This window comes from Entelurus aequoreus, linkage group LG05 (assembly GCF_033978785.1).
Source record: "Entelurus aequoreus isolate RoL-2023_Sb linkage group LG05, RoL_Eaeq_v1.1, whole genome shotgun sequence".
NCBI lineage: Eukaryota > Metazoa > Chordata > Actinopteri > Syngnathiformes > Syngnathidae > Entelurus > Entelurus aequoreus.
The window spans coordinates 33,774,362-33,794,678 of record NC_084735.1 but is presented as its reverse complement, the minus strand read 5'-3'; the positions used below and the strand labels follow the sequence as shown (position 1 = coordinate 33,794,678).

General features: G+C 38.3%; 2 protein-coding genes across 3 annotated transcripts; both read left to right on the top strand.

Moving 5' to 3' along the window:
• The first annotated feature begins 218 nt into the window (after window positions 1–218).
• rnf121 (ring finger protein 121) lies at window positions 219–11,437 on the top strand. Its single transcript, XM_062047894.1, has 9 exons — window positions 219–398; window positions 1,188–1,225; window positions 1,352–1,493; window positions 3,704–3,858; window positions 3,945–4,052; window positions 5,685–5,805; window positions 5,891–6,024; window positions 10,119–10,220; window positions 11,056–11,437. Exons 1-9 carry the CDS (start codon window positions 321–323, stop codon window positions 11,174–11,176), a joined length of 999 nt encoding a protein of 332 aa, XP_061903878.1. The 5' UTR covers window positions 219–320; the 3' UTR covers window positions 11,177–11,437.
• Window positions 11,438–11,587: 150 nt separating this feature from the next.
• On the top strand, window positions 11,588–17,093 carry LOC133650540 (interleukin-1 receptor accessory protein-like). Of its 2 annotated transcripts, none has more exons than XM_062047896.1 (5): window positions 11,588–14,244; window positions 14,314–14,355; window positions 14,432–14,494; window positions 14,602–14,731; window positions 14,811–17,093. In XM_062047896.1, the coding sequence occupies exons 1-5, from the start codon at window positions 14,220–14,222 to the stop codon at window positions 14,989–14,991; spliced, it is 441 nt and encodes a 146-aa protein (XP_061903880.1). In that variant the 5' UTR covers window positions 11,588–14,219; the 3' UTR covers window positions 14,992–17,093. The 2 variants fall into 2 exon arrangements, with proteins under 2 accessions (XP_061903880.1, XP_061903879.1); XM_062047895.1 differs by having other exon boundaries at window positions 14,429–14,494.
• The last annotated feature ends 3,224 nt before the right edge of the window (window positions 17,094–20,317 follow it).

Below are 20,317 nucleotides of genomic sequence, written 5' to 3'. Positions count from 1 at the left end.
ACACTCGTTAAATGCTTTTTCTGTCAATGCTGTGTTCGCTGTGAGCTGGTGCAGCCTACTAATAAAAGTCTCAATCAATCAATCAATCATTGGTTTGTTTTCAACGAATTCCCGGTTGCTAGGGGATTGGTAGGCGGAAGTGACGTAGGTCCGCCCTCACCCATTGTGATGAAATGAAAAAGCAGACGTTTTAAAATCCCCAACTTTATTTTGAAAGTCCTCGCAGGAAACTGCATACCGGAAGTGACTGTATGACATGTTGCCACACAGACACGACTATTCGGCTAATGGATCCGCAAAGATAAAGCAGCACTCCGAAGATGGCTGGAGTGTTTGAGGTAGAGGTAGATGGTGTAGATCACGACCATGGACTGAACCACCATGACGAACCCATCCAGGTGAGCGGAACGTGCACACACGTAAACGTAACTATTAAAGCAGGTGGCGTTCATTTCGGTCCTGAGCGGTAGCAGCTCTCACATAAACGCCGTGTTAGCTTGTACTCTCAGGTTTACCCCAACGTCAGCACTTATTTTCTCATAAGCTCCCTGCTTATAAACCAAGACGTTACTGTTCCTACTAGTGTATTATCTCCCGCACCTGACTGCTTCGGGGTTTCACTTGTCAAATCATTTAACGCCCGAGAAGCGTCAGTAGTGAAATGTACCATTGCTAGGCTTGCTAACTGGCTAACATATTTTCACAGCCAGTTGTCATTTGAGTAAAGTAAGACATTTTCAATGAAAGGCTAACCGTTGCTGTTGGTTCGTCATTCATGCTCTCATCGTGTGAGAGTGAACAGATAACGTTGGAAATGTCAAACTGCCTAAATTGTAATCTTTAGGTCGTCGAGGTGGGGGTCAAAGGTCACTCGTTCTGCCTATTCAGGTGTGGCCATCAGTCTCCGAATGGGAGATTCAATCCAGAATTATCAGGACAAATGCCATTTTGTCAATCGTGTTAAGCAGGACAACAACAGCAGGCGCCAGTCACACCCTCAGTTGTGTTTTTAGTAAATGTGACTGTATGCCATCATGTAATAATCCATTGTTGCTACGTGTGCTGTGTGAGTACGAGCTAGAAAAATGCTCTTATGACTCCTTAGTACTTCATATTGGGTTTTTGCAAATTACAACATCTAGCAAAGAATCAACAGTAATCGTGATTTTGTTTCCCCTTGTGCTTAGTTTGACGTGTCCAAGCTCTCCCCGGAAGAGAAGTGGAGGTTTGTTTACACTATTTCACCCCAATCTAAACTGATTAGCTGTTAGTTGCCCTGTCGTATCATAGTTCCCATTACTTAAACACAAACGTTTGTCAGTGCACAGGTAAGCATGCATCTGTTTCACAGGGTGGAGCATGCCAAGATGCACGCCAAACATAAAAACCATGAGGCCATGCATGCAGAGATGGTGCTGATCCTCATCGTCACCCTGGTCATCGCCCAGCTCGTCCTCGTGCAGTGGAAGCAGAGACACCCTAAGTCTTACAATGTAAGGAACAATACACTACGACATACTGTATCAATTAGGGGTAGGCATTATTTGTCAATTGTTTTAATCAGATTTGTTGCTGCTACCTTTAGCCCTCGCTCATGAAGACATTATAATGGGACTGTGATTGTAGCTTGTCGGTACAGTTTGAGTTTATTTCGAACATGCAAGCATACAACATGATACATCACAATTTCCAGTAAATGGGAGTATGTATCGAATGGGAGTATGCATCCAATCTCAGCTTCTTAACACACCTCCTACCAACCTGTAAGTATTCAGACCCATCTAAATACTTTTGTTTAAAAAATTACATTTACTAACTTGTTTTGGTCTTATTGGATACTTTTAGAGAGTCTGACATGAAAGCATTTACCACTTCATGTTGTGTTAAAGCTTCAAAAATTACATGCACCAATTATGCAAATTTGGCAATGGTGTCATCTACCCGTGCCACAAATAAATTGCAGTCCTGTGGGAAACACTATATTAGGAATTATGTTGAATTGAATCAATGTGATATATGTATTTACAAAGTTCTGCATGGGTAGTAAGCCATATTAAAGTTGCATAAACAATTTTAGTACATTGTAGCAGCTAACGGCACAACAAATTCAGTCAACGGGCTGTTGGAAGAACACAGAGTAAATTTGCATCCCTGCAATTAAATTTTTGTATATTAACATTGAAATATAATGTTGTCATTGTACACTACCACACTCGAACACAACTAGTTGCGGAATATTGGTCAACTTGCGTTCTTACTTTTTAGAAAATAATGGAAATAGTGTAAAAAGGAAGCAACTGCTGATATTAATGCAACACAGAACAATATAAGACTCAGTCTGTAATAGGGTTGTGCAATATAGATAATATCCATGTGATATACATTTTGCCGACAATAAAGCTTTAATGTTATGATAATGCATGTTGATGAAACATTTTAGCTGTGTCTGCAAATTTTACAGCAACAGGCGAACAAAGGCGTCCTCAACGCAATGTAGCGTCCTTGCTAGTGACTAATGTCCCTCCAGAGATCGATACAAATAAGGACAGTATGATACCACGTAGTGTACTGTTTTTTTATTGTTTAAAAATTTAGAAAATAAAAGCAAATAGTATTTTTTGCTTTTATTTAATAATTTTTGCACTATTACATTTTATTATACCTTTTTGTATGTAAATAAGGAAATCATTAGAATAATTGTGATTAAAAAATGTAATCATTCAATGATTTTGAACATTTTAAGTTGTAGTATTGGTATGGCCAATACTGCCCCAGTATCTACGTGGTATTGGCTCAAAACCTACATTCGTAGTTTTGCCCAAAACTAATGTAAAGTAGCCAAACAATAAAAGAATAAGTGCTAAATACATGTTAAAAGAAGTATATAGATCTGTTACACACCATAAATTACACCGCTCTGAGAGTAAATTATTAAGTATATTAAAAGTTTTGAGAAAAAATTATGTAAATTATACAATGTTACTTCATAATCTCATAACCCATTTTGAAATGGTTCTATTATTAATTTATTGTGATACAGTGGGTATCGTTATCGCAAAAGACTGTGATTTGTATGGCAATATAGGTTTACCAAGTCTGGGTGATATGGTCTGGTTAAGTCGGCTCTGCTGACTTAACCTGACTGGTTAAGTCAGCACATCAAGGAGGGGCCCTTAGGTTAAGTCCCCCACCCCCCACTCAACAGAACAACAACAATGCAAAAAAATCACCATTTAAAAAATGTCGTTCATGAATACATCTCCTTTGCGACGGGCGCGTGTATGTTTGTGCAAGTGTAATTGAATTCAGTCAATTTCAAGTTAAGTGCTGGCGATCAATGGTATCAATCAATGGTAGTACACTGATCTCTTGCACAAAAAATGAGGGGCCCCTGAAGCCCAGGGAAGCCCGTGCATTAAGGCGGCCTTGATGATCAGGGCTTATGAGTTGCGTGACACGCGCTTTATGTAACTCATCTTCTTTTTGCTCACTCTCTTAAAGGGCAACACATCGGCACTTGATAACAGAAATTGGTTAAAAAAACGAACTAAATAAAATGTTCCTATGATTGGTTGACCGCATTTTAAATGCTTGTTTCTTATAAGAATATTGTTGCACTGCTTCTCTTAGTTGATAGTCTTGTCTTTTAATGTTAAAAGTATGTTGTACATTCATCTGTCAACATGTGCACTCTGTCTTGTAGCTGGTGACCCTGTTCCAGATGTGGGTAGTTCCTCTCTACTTTACAACCAAACTTCACTGGTGGAGGTTCCTGACCACGTGGTTTATCTTCTCTGTCATCACAGCATACATTTCTTACCGTGCCACTCGCAAGCCTCTGGCCTGCACGACGCCGAGGTAATGGTACATATGACCACATATGACGTTATGTTAAGTCGTAGTGCGAGTTGAACTCCTAAAGGTGTTCTTGTTGCCTGCTGCAGATTGGTGTATAAGTGGTTCCTCCTCCTCTACAAGATCAGCTATGCCACAGGAATAGTTGGCTACACCGTTGTCATGTTTACTCTTTTTGGTATCAATCTTATATTCAGGTACATCATTTGAGTTTTACTTCTATTTACCACTTTCAGCTTCTAGCCACAACCATTTGGTGCCTAAACTTTCAAAAGTGAGTGGCGTTTTAAAAAAATAGGCGCAGACCTAGATGGTGTACTTTACTTCCAGCAGATGGTGCTGTTTTCTACCTTTATCCGTGCTTCCCTCCATCCATCCATTTCCTACGCTTGTCTCTAATTCCCATAAATACAATAATGTACAGTAAAGTATACCTATGCACCTCAATTTTAGACTTTATTTTTCAACATTTCATTGACAAATTATATTAATTTAGACAAAACATACACTCATTGACCACATTGTAGTTACTATTGCGTAATTGGATGGGATCCAATTCAAAAGCTGTGCAAAAGACCCAACTGTATAGTGCAAGTCAACATCACTACAAAATACAACCACAGTTTTTTTTAATACTAGCTGATGTAGTACAGTTCTAATACTGAGCTCTTGACTCAAAACACTTGTATCTCAAATCAACGTCGCCCACTGAAATTGATTGACATCAATTTGATTGTTTTTTGGTCCCACCAAAACGTCACATTTTTAACATGTAATATCCCTTTTGAAAAGAAAATACATTTTTTAGATAAGATATATTGAATGAAAAACATTTCAATATGGTGCAGCCTCGGTTTACGAACCCCTTGATTTGCGAACTTTTAGATTTACAAACTTTTATCGAGGCAAATAGGTCTCTGTGTGTGAACCATGTTTCTGTGTACGAACGCTTCATTCAGTCATTTGTTTTTGTGTCATGCCTGCAGGCAAAAAGCAGGGTGGAACATTTTTGGGAAGCAGGGCTCTTTCTTTGTTTGTAATCATTGTTAAAATCAAATATGGTCGAGCCTGAATGTCAGAAGGCGGTTGGGGGCACGGTCTAATGGTTCATATGTCTCTGATGTGCATATCAGTCAATCAGTCTGAGGGGTAACAGTTGGCACTTTTTTCTGTGAACTGTTACCTAGCACCATCTCTGTGTGTTGCTAAAGTATCCACAGCCTGTAGGAATGTGCGTAGGACAGCTATGAAGTTGCCATGAGGCAGCGCACATTTCTACGTCAATGTCAGTTTTTGTACATCTCAACTTAGGCCGTGAAAAAGGGCGCACAACAGTTTTGTTGTGCGTACACTTGATATATGAGGTCCAAAATCTTTTGGGGGAGTTCTCGTTTGCTACTCCAACTAATGGCAGGGATACTTGTAACTCACATTTTGCTTGCAAATGAAGGCATAACAATTAACTGAGAGAAAGCTCTTATTTTAAAACACTATTATGTTGAGGTGCCACTGTATTCTTAAATTAATATTTCTCAGATAGTATCAATCGGAACTGAGCATTATTAGCTTTGTAAACGCAAGTTAAAATACATATTTTTAAAGAGTAATTTAAAATTAATATCAACATATATAGATCTCTATTAGGTAGGTCCCATTAGAGTGAATGTGTAAAGTGTCTGAATGTTGAGTGAATGTTTCTAGCTTAACTTTAACATTTTAACTTTATTTTCACAACAAGACATCAATTTTATAGCCGCTTGATAAAGTAGTGAGTTTGGTTAGATGAGTTTAATCTACAATACTAATCAGGGTGTGGCCTCTCCGTGCAGGATAAAGCCAGAAGATGCGATGGACTTTGGTGTGTCCCTCCTATTTTACGGACTCTACTACGGTGTCCTAGGCAGGGACTTTGCAGAGATGTGTGCTGACTTCATGGCATCAACAGTTGGGGTAAGTAGCAGATTGGCTTTGCCCCTCATGGATGTGACAGCTGCTAACCAAAAAGTAATGTGTGCTGTCTTCTTTCTCTTTGTAGTATTACAGTGCGTCTGGTATGCCAACCAAGCACCTGTCTGATAATGTCTGTGCCGTATGCGGTCAGGCCATCCTTGTTGATGTCAGTGAGGAGGGCATCATTGAGAACACATACAGGTTATCTTGCAACCATGTGTATCCTTTATTCTCGCTGAATGCTACTGCCAATTTTGAGCAGCGAAAAGGAAGTAGAAAACAGCTTTGTCATGGCTGTAAACTGGAAACACATTAAGCAAATTGATTCATTTGAAACCAGCTCACTTCCTCTATGTTTTGTTGCCTGAACCACAAATGACAAAAAGCAAATACTGTATTTGATAAATGCTGTTTCTGCCTTTCAGAACTGTGTTCCTGCATAAGATTAGTTGTGGTCGTTTGCAGTAACAATTACTGGAAAACATGTTGGGAATCATACATGATGAGTAATGAGGTCACAGAAACAAAGAAATATGTCAATGGCTTCTAAGTTGTTACTGATATAGATTAGGGGTGTCCACACTTTTGCCACCTCGGGCTGCACATTGGAAAATCAAAGGATGCGGCGGCCATTTTTACATTTTTCTTTTTCAAAGCCAACATACTATAGATTTTAAGGGGGAAAAAACAGCTCTCATGTCTGCTTTGTTTTTATTAAGGGTGCACGATAAATATCGGACAAATAATTATTGAGCTGGTATGAAGAACTATGATGTCATACGGATAAATCCAATAATATAAAAAATTGCTCCGAAAAAGATGCACCAATGAAGTGAAATTACCCATGCTGTGCTGCAAGTGGGTTAGAGTGAGCAAATCAAGTACTCCTTTTCACCTGCTCGCCTGTCGTAAACGTTCCATGAGGTCAATATAAACAAAACATCGCGTTGATCGTATAGGACTTCTGTTTCAGAGGAAGACTTTGTGTGCTATTTGCACCAAATGATCTGCAAACAATATAAACATCACACTTCAACACATCAAACCTCATCAGCAACCTGAAACGCCAACGTTGCTACGATAGGGTTTTGAAATCATACAAAATCCCCTAAAGTCAGCCGCAAAGAAAGGTGTGCAAAAATTACAGTTAAATCTACATTTTAAAAATAATACATCTAAATAAGTCGGTTGGTTATCAGTATTGGTCTTGAGCAGTGTTGGGTTAGTTACTGAAAACCAGTAACTAGTTACAGTTACATTATTTCAAAAGTAACTCAGTTACTAACTCAGTTACTTACACCAAAAAGTAATGCGTTACTGTGAAAAGTAACTATTTAGTTACTTTTTTTTCTTCTTTTTTTTTTTTTTGAAGGCTCCCATTAATGCCCTTTTAGCCTTCATTTCAGTACTGTTATTGCACTGGAGAATAATACAATCTGTTGATCAACTTGACATGCATTTGCATCACTGAACTCTGCTAAGCAATGTGGGCTACATACAACACACAAAGACAAAGATATGTTTTAAAGGGCCAATTTATTTCAGGCCAGAACAAATTGACAAAACTATTTGAAATAGCTGCAACATAACATACATAAGTAACAAACAGCATAATAACAATATAGCTGTAAACCTGGCTTCACCTAAGGAAGGCACACATGACATACACAAAGTCTAACCAGGCATTTTTTCTCTCTCAAGGAATTCGGAAATAAAATCATGTCTTCATGAGATCAACACTATACTGAAGCCCAGAACACTCTACGCATTTCCCCAGTTTTAGTTTAGAGAAAAGGAAAGATTGGCCTGGCCCACTAGGATCCGTCTTTATGTTTGTGAACTTTATAGTCGGTACATTTAGAGCAGTGGTTCTTAACCTTGTTGGAGGTACCGAACCCCACCAGTTTCATATGCGCATTCACCGAACCCCTCTTTTGGTGAAAAATTAAATATTGTTTTTTTTCCAAATTTAAGAAAAAGTTATGTTTTTGGTAACACTTTAGTATGGGGAACATATTCTAAGTAACAAATACTTAATTTAGAGTTATTTGGTTAGGGTTAGGGTTAGAGGTTTAGGGCCAGGGTTAGAGGGTTAGGGTTATATTAAGGCCATGCCGAATAAGGCATTAATAAGTACTTAATAATGACTAGTTAAGAGCTAATATGCTACTAATTTGCATGTTAATAAGCAACTAATTAATGGTGAATATGTTCCCCATACTAAAGTGTTACCAAGTTTTTTTACTGGTGCACAAAATGAACCGTGTATGAACATCACCTTGTTCAAAGAACAAAACCAACTCAGTGCATAAACTCACAACAAATTACACACCTGCAAATCAGTGTGACTTCTGCTGTTGCCGTATCCGTAATACGCCGATAGGGAGAAGTTTTTATTTACACGATGAGTCGGGTGTGTCTTGACCTCCACCGAACCCCTGAGCCAGACTCACCGAACCCCTAGGTTTCGATCGAACCCAGGTTAAGAACCACTGATTTAGAGTGGTGTGTAGAAGTCTAGAATGAAAGAGTATATAAGAGAATTGACAGAGTGTGTGTACCTTTAGTGATGAATGATGAGCAGAGGTGGAGTTTGGAGTGTTTTCTGTAGCTCGCTGTCCATGTTTATGTACTCACTGTCCAGGTACTTGGAACATGTTTTCCGTGCCATTTGCTGTTTCACGCCGGTATCATGCTAATTAGCTGCCTGAAAGCGGGTGACTCCACTGTAGAAATAGCCTGCATGTCTTCTAGCACATACGCTGCAATGGCTCTATCAATGTTGTCGTGGCTAGCAGTCCCTCCATTAAAATCCTTAAGTGGAGCTGAAGTGGCATCAGAGTCTGTGTCTCTCTTTACTAGCTTCGTCGAGGCATGTTCCTTTTGTAGCTGTTTCAGCAGATTTGAATTGCTGTTTTGGGCAGTATTCCGGGGCGCGGTCACTGCTGCTGCTCACTGCTCCCCTCACCAGGGGGTGATAAAGGGTGATGGGTCAAATGCAGAGAATAATTTCGCCACACCTAGTGTGTGTGTGACAATCATTGGCACTTTAACTTTAAGTAGATGGAATCTTTGATCCAAGACACCACTTACATTTGGTAATGGGGGGCGGTATAGCTCGGTTGGTAGAGTGGCCGTGCCAGCAACTTGAGGGTTGCAGGTTCGATCCCCACTTCCGCCATCCTAGTCACTACTGTTGTGTCCTTGGGCAAGACACTTTACCCACCTGCTCCCAGTGCCACCCACACTGGTTTAAATGTAACTTAGATATTGGGTTTCACTATGTAAAAGCGCTTTGAGTCACTAGAGAAAAGCGCTATATAAATATAATTCACTTCACTTCACTTCACTACATTTAACTAAAATGTTCTTTTCTTTGTGCTCGACAAAAGAAAAGTAGTGAGAATATCTCCATGTTAAAAACTCGGCTTCTGGATCCGCCATGAAGTCTTGTTAGTTCTTATGAGAATAGCGTATGTGTGTGTGTGACCCTTTTAAGATATGACAGCATGTGAGGTGAGTGACGTCAGTGAGTGAGTGAGTGAGTGAGTGAGTGAGTGAGTGGGCGAGAGAAGTGAGGGAGCGGCAACAGTGAGTGCGTGCAGGTGCACCCACAGAAAGCACGCCTATCCTTTTACTTGTGACACAGGACGACACCGCAGCGCTTCAATAAAACACACTCAGATCTTCTGTTTCTAGCCGATACTACATAAAAAATAACGTAAAATAACACAGTAACGCATCATGTAGTAACGGTAACTGAGTTACTGGATATAAAAATTAACGCGTTAGATTACTAGTTACCGCCGAAAATAACGGCGTTACAGTAACGCGTTACAGTAACGCGTTACAAAGTAACGCGTTAGTCCCAACACTGGTCTTGAGAAGCATGAAATTGTCTGTATCGGTATCGGTTTGAAAACAATATGTATCCCTAATTTTTTTGGTATTAATTTACCCGTATTTGCTTTTTTATTCCACTTTTTATGTGTTTGTTATTTTCAAAATTAGCTGCGGGTAGAAAATTACCCCGGGGCCGTACTATGGACACCCCTGGTAAAGATGTACTGTGTAATACAACAGCTACAGCAGTGCAGTTCCAGACTACTACAAACTAAAACTGCAATTACAAAGATATCGTTGGTTGAATGTCAAACAAAACAGAGCATTGCAGGCTCGTACAACTATATTTTATTATACTTTTGGGTAGTTGTCCATGATTAGGTTTTCTGAATGTGCTTTACTTTCGTTTGGCTTTTCACTCTAATTCCCATTCCCTGTATAGGTTTGGTACGCCTTAACGTCACATCCAGGTTTCATGAATTTTGTATAAGAGGTTGGTGCATCGTGGGAAAGAAGCAGATGTGTCCGTACTGCAAAGAGAAGGTGGATCTGAAGAGGATGTTCAGTAACCCGTATCCTTTTGTCAGGTATACTTTAATGTATTGTCTCCAAAGGTACAGTAGGTGGACAGCTTGTTCTTCTGAGATACTCAATAACCACCTAATAAAATAGTCAGCCTGACCCATTCCTGTCTGTTTACTACAGCTAATTAAGTGTGCGCCTTTCTTAGAGGAACCTTTGCTTGTACATTTTTGGTAAGTATTTCATCTAAAATACACAAAGTTCCTTTTTTCTTTGTGACAATTCATACACAATATATATGCCAGTTATTCTCGTGTTACAAATCAAGTACTGTAGTTTAATAAATACATCAGCCCTACTGCAAATAATATACATCAATTGTTTGCCTAATGTTTTGTGACTCCATCGCTCCAAGTCACTGGTGTGTGTGGGTGACAGGACGAAAAGCTGTAACCTGCTTGGATCATGGTTGTTCTGGTTTCTCCAGAACCTAAATTTAGAACAACCTGTCTTTTTCTGAGTGGGTAAAATTGTGTAATCTATACAGTATGGGTCAATTCAGTAATTAAAGCCAACAAATTGGAAAAAAGGTATTTTAGTTAGTCAAGTAGATTACAAAGCTAATTAATAATTGAGGCAAGGTGTCTATTAGAGAAGAAGCCACTGTTTAATGATATACTTTAAAGTCAAAATATATTTCTAACAAGACTGTGGAGTGTTGCCACCCTGTTTTACGCAAGACTATACTGCTGTATGATTAGGTACATGCATGCAACTCCTTTTATAATGGCAACTGCAGGCGTGCCTCATATTGTGGCCTGTGAAGTGTATAATACTCAGGTAGAACGTTGCCATTTTTCTTCTCCTTAACTTACCATGTTGTAGCTGGGAGCGGCCACATGTCATGTATGGACAACTTTTAGACTGGCTACGCTACTTGGTGGCCTGGCAGCCTGTTATTATCGGCTTTGTGCAAGGCATCAACTATGTGCTTGGTCTGGAGTGAGCCACCTGAGTGAGGAAAACAGACGTATGCACCACACGCAGAAGAAAATGCTCCAATTTCAAATGAGCAGGAGCCTTAACAATGAACTCAAACGTCAATTAAAAGAAGTGTCTGTACTTTTTGTATATATTTATAGGCACACATTACCAGTACTAATGTTTCAATTGATTAGTAATCTGAATTTTATGTCAATTTCTTAGCATTTTCTTCATACCTTAATTGGTTTGTGCATCGAATGGCTTAGTAAAGATGTTCATAATCCCTACTGTATGTGGCTGCATTCTTAAATGTTGTATTACTCCTGCACTTCATCAGATTTCATATTGGATAGCATTCGATTATACATAACTGTATTTAACGTTGCTACTGTGCTTGAATAAGATAGAATTAATTTCCAAGGTAATTTGGATCTAGTTCAGGGGTGTCAAACTCGCAGTTATGGCTGCCCTCTAAGGGCCGTTTGTAACAGTGAATGAATGGAAATGTCTTATTGCCTCATTACAGTATATTATGTTTTTTTTACTGATGGATAACTTTCTTTAAAATCGTAAGTCAATTTGACAAACAGATATATGGTCAGGCTGGTCTCAATCTTATATTGATACTGGATATCGATCCAATATCAGCAAAAAAAAACAAGTATGGGATTGTATTATGTAAGGGTGCACAAAAAAAAAATCAATTCACATCCAAATCGTGATTCTTATTCATGCCGATTCATCATTTAAAAAAATTGCTTTAAAAAAAAAAAATGTATATATATATTTTACAGTTTTTTTTCTTTTTTAGTTAGAATCAATTTCTAAGAATATGTTTTTAAGCCATCTCCATGCAACCAGAAGTAGCTCTTCTAACCTGTAACTTGTTTTGAAAAAGGGAGATGGACATAACTTTATTTTTCCTAGCGTGGAAAGAAGAAAGTGAGTGTGAAGGACAGTGCTAAAAAGAAGTGGATGATATTCATTGGAATTGAAGAAAGAAATCATCAAAAACATGAGCGAGCAACTAGTTGGCTAACTTGGTGAAGCAGTTGAAGTATAGCACTGCTAGTCTGCACCATACTGAAGCGGTGTGAGTCGATAACCAGCCAAGGACGTTTATCCATAAAAATATGGAGAAGCTGCTGATGGTCTGTTTGACAGTGAAACAGCTGAAAGGAGGAATTATTTGTTAAATTACTGTACTTCATAAAACTATTGCACTTGTTTTTACTACTTTTTATTGCATTGTTTTTATACAACGTTTATCAGGGGTGCCCCAAAAAATCAATTCACATCCGAATCGGGATTCAAAAATCGATTTGGAGGAAAAAAAAGTTTATAATTATTTTTAAGAACCACTTTTTAAAAATAAATTTTAGGCCATCGCCATGCAACCAGAAGAAGCTTCTCTAACCTGTTTTAAAAAGAGTTTCATTGTAATTATTCTACCAAATAATACATTGCGAGAATCGGCTTGAATCAAGAATTGATTCTAAATCAAATCGTCACCTCAAGAATCGCGGTGCACAAAGATTCACACCCCTATTAACTTGCATGTAAAATTTACGACATAAACTACGATACAATTAGTTCTGCAGCGTGTTTACTTGTGTCGTCAGTTAACATCTAAATATCCTCCAATAAGCACACAAGGTTGGTGTTGTATTTTAGTCAAGGTATTTACAACAGGTAAACATGGTAGACTACTAGGAGCCAGCAGCTACACAACAGTTGAGCACACCATAGCACACAAGCTAGACATACAGTATGTAATAAGTGTCCGTAAATATGTTGCACATTTGTCAATATAAACAAGTATCAAATAATTATAGTTGCATTTTACATAAAAATATATTTCCCAGGCAGAAACTTATTAGAAAGTACCTAGTAACAAACGTGTTCGCATCGTTGATTTATTTGCTTCGTTATGATCTTAACATCATTAGGTATTCTTGGTACAAGTTGTCGCCAATAAACAATTACCACACCACTTCAATTTAAAGACAGTTTACTGTAGGTCCATTCCAAATGGTTATTAAACAGTGTTTTTCATGCCTGCCGTTTTCTGAGTATTTTTTATTGATCAAACCTTTTAACACTACAAAATAAATGTATGTATGATTCCTGCTGATATCAGATCGGATTACCGTATTTTTCGGAGTATAAATCGCTGTGGAGTATAAATCGCACGGGCCGAAAATGCATAATAAAGAAGGAAAAAAACATATATAAGTCGCACTGGAGTATAAGTCGCATTTTTGGGGGAAATTTATTTGATAAAACCAACACCAAGAATAGACATTTGAAAGGCAATTTAAAATAAATAAAGAATAGTGAACAACAAGCTGAATAAGTACGTTATATGACGCATAAATAACCAACTGAGAACGTGCCTGGTATGTTAACGTAACATATGGTAAGAGTCATTCAAATAACTATAACATATAGAACATGCTCTACGTTTACCAAACAATCTGTCACTCCTAATAGCTAAATCCAATGAAATCTTATACGTCTAGTCTCTTACGTGAATGAGCTAAATAATATTATTTGATATTTTACGGTAATGTGTTAATAATTTCACACATAAGTCGCTCCTGAGTATAAGTCTATGAAAAAACTGGGACTTATAGTCCGAAAAATATGGTACTATTAGTATTGGCCAATACTCAAGGCTGCAATATCTGTATAAAGTTGTATCGGGACACATTCTAATTTAAGTATTTTTGATAACAAAAAAAACGTTTGGATTATCTTGTTGCATGGTCAAATAGTCATTAAGTTTCGAAGATGGGCTTTCCGTGGCCACATAAGAAGTGGCTCTGGGACTTGAGTGACGCCTGTGGTCAAAGTCAGTTTCTGAAAAAGGAAACTGTTTGTGTCATGATAGTTATGGTTGCTACAACAGAGGGAAGTAACCTGTGAGGAAGTCCCCTTAAAATGTAATGTTTACACAATGTTTTGGAAGGCAACAAGGAAGTGGATCATGTGTTATATATATAAAGACACACAACGCACGGTGAGAACAGTCATGTAGAGAATCTGTCACTAGAAGAGTTGCCATGGAGCTGACATCTGTTCTTAAAGGTAACCTGTTCTAATTTTAGCACATTTCATTCAGTGTATCTTTTATTAACTGCTAATTTCCCTCCACAGCTCTGGGGTCTTTAAGTCTGTTCCTGGCAAATTCAGCTCCAGGTATGTTTTTATCAATGGCTTTTTGTCTAAAGCAGCTTTTATTGTTTTATGATTATTTTAAACCTCTGTCCAGCAGTTTCTGAAAATTTTTCACCAGCCATCATTGGACCTGAGCACATTCAAATAAAGGCACAACCAGGTGAGACCATCTCTTTCTGCAGATAGCTATTAAACATCACAGTTCAATGCAAATTTATGACAATTATTAAGCCTCAGTCTATTTGTATGTGTGTTTTTCCTTTACAGGGCAGTCATTGATTCTACATTGTGAAGCCGTGACCAACAGTGAGCACGATGTGACGCTCCTCTACTGGCTCATCAACGGCTCATTCCCTGAAGACATTCCCAGCAATGACAGAATAACCGAATTGGAGACGTGAGTATTTGATTATGTTTGTGTCATTCAGTGCATATTTTCATGGTAGTGTATACATTTATGTGTGTGTGTTTTATAGAGCAACATTTTTGGATGGTGCAATTGAGCAGCGGAGTTTGCTGCTAAAGAATGTTATCTTTGAGGACCTCGGCGCCACCTTCACCTGTGTGGTGATGAATAGTTTTGGTATGGCTTACAAGAATGTAACGCTCACAGCAAAAACTGATGACTGTTATGCGTTGAAAAAAACCCCAATTTAAAAACATACTTTTGCTAGATATACCAATAAGGGGGAAATGAAATGATCATGTGAGGATGTTATTGTGTACACTGTAACTGTATGTAGTGAATTGTTGCGTAATAGGTGATTATGAAATGTGTAACTCTATTTGGTAGTTAATTTATGAATCGGATTACGTATGAAGAATTGTGCAAATATGTCTGGGTTTAGGAAAAAGGTAATGCTTCTTCCGGCAGAGATTATTCCAGAGATTATTTTTTATATTGTTTTCATAATAAAGCAAATGAATAACACAGTAACCTTGACAGTACCTATAACTTATTTATAATAAAAAATATACATATTTATTATGCTCTTTGGAATATTTGCTTGCCAGTTGTATCCCAAATTATAAACTAGTTACATATACAGCGCATCCGCAAAGTATTCACAACGCTTCACCTTTTCCACATTGTTATGTTACAGCCTTATTCCAATAAATACATTTTTGTCCTCAGAATTCTACAGATAATACCCCATAATCCAACCATCCATTTTATACCGCTTGTCCCTCTGCAATGACAATGTGAAAAGTTATTTTGTAATTTTTTTTGCAAATGTATTAAAAATAGAAAACAAAAATCACATGTACATAAGTATTCACAGCTCCTGCTCAACACTTTGTTGATGCACTTTTGGCAGCCTCAAGTATTTTTGTATACAATGCCACAAGCTTGGCACACCTATCTTTGGGCCAGTCTTGCCCATTTCCTTTTTGCTGCACCTCTCAAGTGCCATCTCATGTCTCTGTACATTGCTGCATTCATCTTTCCCTCTATCTTGATTAGTCTCCCAGTTCCTGCCACTGAAAAACATCCCCACAGCATGATGGTGCCACCACCGTGCTTCACTGAGGGGATGGCATTGGCCTGGTGATAAGCGGTGCCTGGTTTCCTCCAAACGTGATTTTCTATATTTTTTACCTTAATAAATTAGCAAATAAAAAATAAAAATAAAAAAAATAATTTTGAGGACAAAAATGAATTTATTGTATTTTACAAATAAGGCTGTATCATAAAATGATCCGGAAAAAGTGAAGCACCTTCAATACTTTCTGGATGCACTGCAAAAACTAATAATGCACACTTTTGGCTGTCTGACACTGAATATGTTACGGAATTACACGTCATACTAAAACCTGCTCCCTAATATTTTCCCTTTCATGTAGCTGCGCGCCATGATGTCTGAAATAATAATAGTAATAATAAAGTGTAATCACAATATACTACACATTTGATGTCAATTGAATGCACTAACAAGGTGCAGAATTCAAAGTGGGAAGTGCCGCATCTTGGAAAAATAAAGAAAAACGTCTATCAAACCTGCTAAAACGTATGTATTTTATTAAGTGCGACAAAAGACCAATACAGTCAAATGCAGAGGACAAATTTCACCACACCTAGTGTGTGTGTGACAGTCATTGGTACTTTAGCTTTAACTTTAATTATGCTCAGCAAATCAGTTTTTCTGGAGTGGGAGATGATGCCCCAGTCATATTATAATCTCTGAAGGGAGAATGTAATACAGTCACACACCTGCTGTATGGTACATCAACCTGTGCAATTTCATTATTCACTCAGCAGGGGGCAGAATATTCCTAGAAAACTGAAGGATCCACACCCTAATTTTAAGAAACAAAGGGGTGCCTACTTTCTATACTGAAGCTTCTTGATGCCTGCTATAAAGTGTACAATTAGTGTGCCTAAATTGCTTCAACAAAAGCAATTAAAGGAAAAATTAGCTCTTTCGATCCATTTTTTTTATATACTTTCCCTCCGGCTGTAAAAACAAAATGTGCGAAAAAGCAGCCTTGCAGTACAGTTGGTTTATATCCACAGTTCCAGACTGTTTCTCTCTGGTCTGCAGTCAAAGCTGTCATCGTTATGAGATGCACTCTGACCTCCAGCAATCGTCACATCCACAGGGGAAGAACTACTTGAGGCCGTGACCATGGCCGCCGTTGTCAATCATTTCCTAAAAAAGCCTGCAGAGAAATATGAAGTACACCTCGGAACATGAGTGGCAAATATATAACCAATATAATACTCAATTGTAATATTACCTGTATGAAAAATATATATAAATACCAAATTAAATAAATAATTTAATATGAAAATTTAAAAAAAAAAAAAAAAAAAAAAAAAAAAAAAAAAAATATATATATATATATATATATATATATATATATATATATATATATATATATATATATATATATATATATATATATTCTCAAACTGGTACCACAAAGGGTACATGGTCTCCATCTAGTGGTACTCCAAAGAATCTCTTGATTAAAGTACAGTCATTTCTTTTCCTATGTCCATAGGAAAAGTTGAATGTTCCTGTTCAAACTGTGTGCAATGTTACAGTGGCCCAAAATATTTAATATACTTGTTAAATAAAACATCTGCCTTGTTTTTAATGAATACTTAGGCCTACTACGCTACTATATTTTGATGTTGGTCATTAAGGTAATACTTGGTGAGCCAGGATTTTTCTTAGGTGCTCCTTGCTGAAAAATGTTTGAGAACCACTGATTGGCAACACTAAATTGGCCCTAGTGTGTGAATGTGAGTGTGAATGTTGTCTGTCTATCTGTGTTGGCCCTGCGATTAGGTGGCGACTTGTCCAGGGTGCACCCCGCCTTCCGCCCGATTGTAGCTGAGATAGGCTCCAGCGCCCCCCGCAACCCCGAAGGGAATAAGCGGTAGAAAATGGATGGATGGATGGATGTTCTTGAAGCCAAAAGTTCTTCTTCTAATGGAGTCCCGCATTAAGTAACAAGCGATATGCTGCCACCTAGAGGTTGAATGTGAAAAGTCAGGCAATTCGTTGAGATGACAGGTTGCAAAATAAAATACATTGCTTTGTTAAAAACATATAATTTTTTCTTTCATTGTACTGCTAAAACAATCAATTATTAGAATGTAAAAAAAGAGTTATGTATCATTCCTTCACATAAACAAAATAGTTTCTTGTCATTGTAATTATTTCCTGTGAGATACTCAAATATTATTAGGTCCATATGAAATACAGTCACAATATTAGTCTCCCTGACGGAACAGCTTCATGTAATTGTTTTTTTATGATTATTGACTATTTCTATCATGTCAGTGCTGACAGAGTGGGTATGGCTTAGTTGATAATGATAATGTTAATACCAATAACCTCTCAATAATCTGCCAGACATGCTGTAGCCAAATAACTGCTGAAATAATTAATCGTAGTGACAAATATTTTATAATGCTATAGTATATTTGGTATGTAGTGCACTGAATAGATATTGAAACCCAGCCTAAAGCTGTTTCCAGTAGCATCCTTGTCTCCTTGCTGAGCGTCTTTCCTCTACACTGCCCTTTGTGTGCTAGAAGCTGAGCAGCCACAAAGAAAGCAGCAGGAAACATTGTGTGTATGGGGGATGATTAGTGCCCACAGGAGTGCGACAGGCGCACACGTCACTGCTGAAATATAGCTATGGTGGGTAGATGCCACAAATGTACAGATACAGATGTTACGAAACTCCTACATGCAGAATGTTAATATTTGAAACATATTTTTGGCTACGCATGGCCACTTCCATTTATGCCTTGAGATTTGATTATTCTCCAAATGAGACAGGATTTACCCCCCCCCCCCCCCCCCCCCCACCGGTATTTGTTAATATTCAGAAAAATCAATCAAAGTTTACTTATGTAGCCCTTAATCACAAATGCCTCAAAGGGCTGCACAAACCACAGCGACATCCTCGGATCTGATCCCACATCAGGGCAAGAAAACACTTAATCCAATGGGACAACGATACATTTTGGAAGGACCACAGATTTGGGGACCTGGGACCGCCCCCCTGGCCTCTCCCCTGGGTGATCGGTGCAATGGATGCTGAGTGGATACAGTTAATAACGTGAGAGTCCAGTCCATAGGTAGGCCGGCAGGGGATCCTCTTGTATGTAGACAAGACCGCAGCACAGACACGTCACCAAATGATGCACAGAAGAGTGGCCACCTAACCTCTCTAGGCAGTAGAGAGTTTCAGAGCCGAAAAGAGAGATGGCAGATCAACTTGTTTAAAATTGGGTCTATTTAAAGGCTAGGATGTACAAATAAGTTTTAAGATGGGACTTAAAGGCCTACTGAAACCCACTACTACCGACCACGCAGTCTGATAGTTTATATATCAATGATGAAATCTTAATATTGCAACACATGCCAATACGGCCGGGTTAACTTATAAAGTGCAATTTTAAATTTCCCGCTAAACTTCCGGTTGAAAACGTCTATGTATGATGACGTATGCGAGTGACGTCACTAGTTAAACGGAAGTAATGGTACACCTTTTAATCCAATACAAAAAAGCTCTGTTTTCATCTCAAAATTCCACAGTATTCTGGACATCTCTGTTGGTGAATCTTTTGCAATTTGTTTAATGAACAATGAAGACTACAAAGAAGAAAGTTGTAGGTGGGATCGGTGTATTAGCGGCTGGCTGTAGCAACACAACCAGGAGGACTTTGACTTGGATTGCAGACGCGCTAGCCGATGCTAGCCGCCGACCGAGTATGTTAAAGTAACGTAACATACTCTGAGGTCACATTGTTATACAAACCCCGTTTCCATATGAGTTGGGAAATTGTGTTAGATGTAAATATGAACGGAATACAATGATTTGCAAATCCTTTTCAACCCATATTCAATTTTCAAAGACAAGATATTTGATGTTCAAACTCATAAAGTTTATTTATTTTTTGCAAATAATAATTAACTTAAAATTTCATGGCTGCAACACGTGCCAAAGTAGTTGGGAAAGGGCATGTTCACCACTGTGTTACATGGCCTTTCCTTTTAACAACACTCAGTAAACGTTTGGGAACTGACGAGACACATTTTTTAAGCTTCTCAGGTGGAATTATTTCCCATTCTTGCTTGATGTACAGCTTAAGTTGTTCAACAGTCCGGGGGTCTCCGTTGTGGTATTTTAGGCTTAATATTGTGCCACACATTTTCAATGGGAGACAGGTCTGGACTACAGGCAGGCCAGTCTAGTACCCGCACTCTTTTACTATGAAGCCACGTTGATGTAACACGTGGCTTGGCATTGTCTTGCTGAAATAAGCAGGGGCGTCCATGGTAACGTTGCTTGAATGGCAACATATGTTGCTCCAAAACCTGTATGTACCTTTCAGCATTAATGGCGCCTTCAGAGATGTGTAAGTTATCCATGTCTTGGGCACTAATACACCCCCATACCATCACAGATGCTGGCTTTTACACTTTGCGCCTATAACAATCCGGATGGTTCTTTTCCT